The following is a 4,145-nucleotide window of genomic DNA, read 5'->3' as shown; positions in this document are numbered from 1 at the left end:
AAACGTGACGACTGTGCAAAAATAACTACATAAAAGACACCACTGTTACAGAAAGAGTTCACACGCTATTTAAACTGCCGATCGCGAACGGAACAAACCGTGATTGAAACTAATTGTGATGCCGCTCTTTATTCGTTGCGCTAACTGTCGCCTGTCAGTGGCAGACCCGCCCCTTTTAAAGCACTAGCTTAATCCATCAATATGCGTTTCACTGGATGGAATTTGTTTGATTCCTTCGTGGTTTTTGCGATCCTCGGTCCCACTTTATATCTGTGGACAAGGGATTCGAGGCTCTAATCCCTCATTGTGTCCGAGGACCAGCACAGCGCGCCCCCCTGGGCGGGGGAGCCGGTCCTTGAGGCCAAGGACCGGCTCGAGGAACACATCCCTGCTGGACAAAACCCACGCAGGCATGGGGATAACATGCAAACTCCACACAGGAAGGCCAGAGCCGGGATCGGACCCACGACCTCTGCACTGTGAGGTCGACGCGCTAACCACTTGACCACCAGGCCGCAATTAGAGGTAAGATCTTAAGCCCGAGCCTGAGCCTGACCCGACCCGACACATCATTGCTTCGGGTCGGGTCGGGCCGGGCTTCTCTCTCGCTGACTTTTTAAAAATAAATATCACTGTGATGTTGCTACCCAAACTGAGGCGTTTCGAGACCGTGAATAGTTTTGGCCACAAGAGACCGTGGTTCGCAAAAAAAAAAAAAAAAACAAGTTGCCTCACCACAACACGTACTGTACTAAACTCTTGCAATGACAATTCAAAGAACTCCTTCCTGTCTCTGTCTATTATCCACACATCATTGTTCTTTGTCTCTCTGCTTTTCTCTCTTAAAATGCCGCGCTACATTCTTAAGGACGTACTGCTGCTGTGGTATGTGGCCCAATTTTCAACCTGTCAAAATGACGGACGGCATTAAATTTTTCCCGTCAGCTCTTAAAAAATCCGTCAATGATGGAAAATTGTCGGTTAATGTACCCTCTGCAGAAACAGAAATATAAAAGATGAGATTTACAATCCAGAAAATACGGTAATGCACTTAAATTAATGGTTTGATTTCCCACTTTTTTTTAATGGTCCCATATTATTTAGACAAAAAATAAATTTTTTCGAAGCTAAAGAATACGTTTTAATCAGGAGTGCTAATAACTATAGACTATAGTGTTGAGTGATGGTTACCTGGTGCAACGGCCGTCCTCTGCTTTACATGGCGATACTCAGGGCAGTCTCTCCTGACATGACCAGTGTCCCCGCACTGAAAACAACGCCTATCTTTTTGCTCCCGCTCTTCATCTTTTACATCTTCATCTTTGTCATTTTCTTTCTTTTTCATTCTGATGAAACATGAACAAACGCAATTATTAGATGCACTGCATGGGACAGCCCACCGGCCAGATTGAGCTTGTCCGTAATCTCTCCCTGAAAATAGAAATTATTTCACTTATTGGAGAAGTGGTTGGAACATAACTCCCAAGTTAAATGCCAGAATGAGAGAAGGATTTTCTACAACACTTTTTCATAGCTTTCTTCAAAGTCGAAAGTTCATAAGTGTTTCATAATAGTATTTGGTACCATAGCCTTGATGTTGACTTTGGGTCAAGAGTTTTGGCTATCATTCAACAAGCTTAGTACAAAAGTTGGCAGGAATTTGGGCCCAGACAGAACTGGCGTTAATGAGACAAGTTTGGAAGCTGACTTGCACGCACATGCCTTATCTGGTCTGCCCATCGTTTACAATAGGACTGAGGTCATCGGAGCTTTGTGACGGCCACTCTAAAACATTGACTTTATTATCCTTCAGCCACTTTGTAACCCGTATGGTAGTATGCCTCCGGGTCATTGCCAATTTGGAAGACATTTCACATTCAAGCTTCAACTTCCTGCCTGTTGTCTTCAGTTATTGGTTCAGTATTTCCACAGAATGTTCTTTCCTCAGGATGCAAACTTTTATGAAGTGCAGCTGTCCCAACTGTAGCAAAACAACCAGACATCATGATGCCAACATCCCCGTATATCACAGTTGGAATGGTTTCTCAAGCCTGCAAGCTTTGCCCTTTTACCTCAATCCATAAATGATGCTCACGATGGCCAAATAATGCAATTTTAATTTTGTCACACCACGGGACATGGTTCAAAAATCAAGGTCTTTGTCACTGTGTGCATTTTTTTTTTTTTTGTTTCTGATGGCTCCTTCCTGGCTGAGTTGCCTTCCAGCCCATGTCCAGTATTTCCACAAGCGATATAAAAACCTGGGCGCCCCCCCAGCTTTTCCTGCCCCACTGACACCCTTTTCTGCTCCTCCTACAACAAAAAATCCCCCTATTATATAATACGAAATATTTTTCTCTGCCCCTGCCTCGCAGCGAGATTCACTACAACGAAAACAAGCCTTCCTCAAAATTCTAATCCAACCTCAGCCTACAGCGACTCCGACTGCTTAGCTCGGAAACGGCAACAGCAAACACCACAGTGGCTTAAACATGCGCAGTAGTACAGGAAGTATTTGTTGTTTCAGACGTAGCACGAACGTTGCATTGCTAAAATGGCTACAAAAACGGACCTTTGCAGACCAAGGAGTGAAGAAAAGAAAAACTTTAACGCTTGAAGACAGGATAAAAGCAATAAAAATGAAAGATGGAAGAAGCAAAGTAAAAGATATGCAAGAAATTAATGTATGTGAAAGTGAATGCTGATCATAAATTTCGCAATTTCTTTCCATTTTTTTTCTTCCTACGCCAGTGATGAAAAAAATCTGAAAATCAGTCGGGGGTCTGGGGGCCGCAGGGGGCAAAGCCCCCGGAAGCTAATGGGTTTTAGAGATTTTAAAGCCTTAAAACCATTAATTTTATCAACAAAATTTTACAATTTTTGTTGAAATACCATACCCTATTTGCCTTACAAAATTGGCACTTTGTACTAAACATGCTAAAGATGAAGTGTATTCAATGTACGCACTACTTGAAACTTTCACAGAAAAAAAAAAATCCCAAGATTGTTCACTATTTTTTCAAGTGAAAATTTGACATAGGCCTTTGTGCAATTTTGCTTATGCATTCCTGGTGAGTACCAACATGTAACTTCAAATTTACTGCTCAAAATCAAAACTAAAAAAGGAAACACATTCCCTGCCATATTTAACATTTGTTCATTACTTGTATTCATAAAATGTTGTGTAAATGTGATAAAAAGCTGTTGATTCTTACCTCATACAGTGATAGTGCAGTCCCAAACTGTTTACTATATATGGGTTAAGAATGCATTTTATCCTATAAAGTGGATGTCTATTTACAGTATATACAACTATGTACAGTTTCATTATGTAGAATGTTTATTTTCTCTTCATTTTAACCTTTTTAGCAAGAGCTAAAAGCTTGTTGGTTCTCTCCATCTTTTTCACTCTCTTTTTAGCCAAGTCCTCGTTTTTTCACATGCTCCAGCCGAGCAGGCTGTCGAAAAGCGCTTGAGATCGAGAAGTTAGTTTTCAATAGAAATGTCTGTTTTCGGTGTTTCACAGAGGTTGCGTGACTCTAAAGCTTTCCATCCTCTCTATCCGTATAGAATGACATCATCACACACTGTACACAGAGCTTAATCAGCAACATCGAGCTTTTTCATGAAATCCGACACAAGCACAGACAATTGTTCCTCTTTACTGTTTCCTACTGGGGAAACCGTCAGCTTCCTATCCAACCAGTCCCATCGAAACTTGTTTTTCAGGTCCGCATCTATCTGATGCACTTTGGCTTCATCACGAGTCTCGATAACATTCGGCATTTTGCTTAATACAGACTACATACACGAGTAATTTCAATACACTACATCCCTTGTGCAAAACCATTCAGAATTCGCGGAAAAGGGGTTTAGGAAGGCGAACACGAATTGGTTGTGATTCTGCATTTGCCGATATGGCGACCAATCACAACAAGTAAGACATTGGTTTTCGCCCATATACGAAGTAACAACAAACTAACGCTTCGCGAGAAAAAAAACGGTATTCAAAATGGATGCTTGCGAACTTTATTTTGTAAACATTACGAGTCCCGAGTCTGCCAAAGACAAGTATGTACGGCAGCCCAGAAATAACACCAGACCCTAGCCCCCCCCCCCCAAACCTTTCCCAAGGTTTTGGGACA

At 41.8% G+C, this 4,145-nt stretch overlaps 1 protein-coding gene across 3 annotated transcripts in view; it reads right to left on the bottom strand.

The window, feature by feature from the left end:
* Positions 1-4,145, bottom strand: part of tut4 (terminal uridylyl transferase 4) — a 70,799-nt gene that overhangs the window by 5,710 nt on the left and 60,944 nt on the right. For all 3 annotated transcript variants that reach the window (XM_019868702.1, XM_019868701.1, XM_019868703.1), the window contains one exon: positions 1,192-1,346. In XM_019868702.1, coding sequence (XP_019724261.1) covers positions 1,192-1,346 — 155 coding nt within the window. The remainder of the gene's footprint in view (positions 1-1,191; positions 1,347-4,145) is intronic.

The sequence above is a fragment of the Hippocampus comes genome, unplaced genomic scaffold (genome assembly GCF_001891065.2).
Source record: "Hippocampus comes isolate QL1 unplaced genomic scaffold, H_comes_QL1_v1.1 scaffold233, whole genome shotgun sequence".
NCBI lineage: Eukaryota > Metazoa > Chordata > Actinopteri > Syngnathiformes > Syngnathidae > Hippocampus > Hippocampus comes.
Note: the sequence above shows the minus strand (reverse complement) of the source record. Positions and strands in the feature narration are given on the sequence as shown.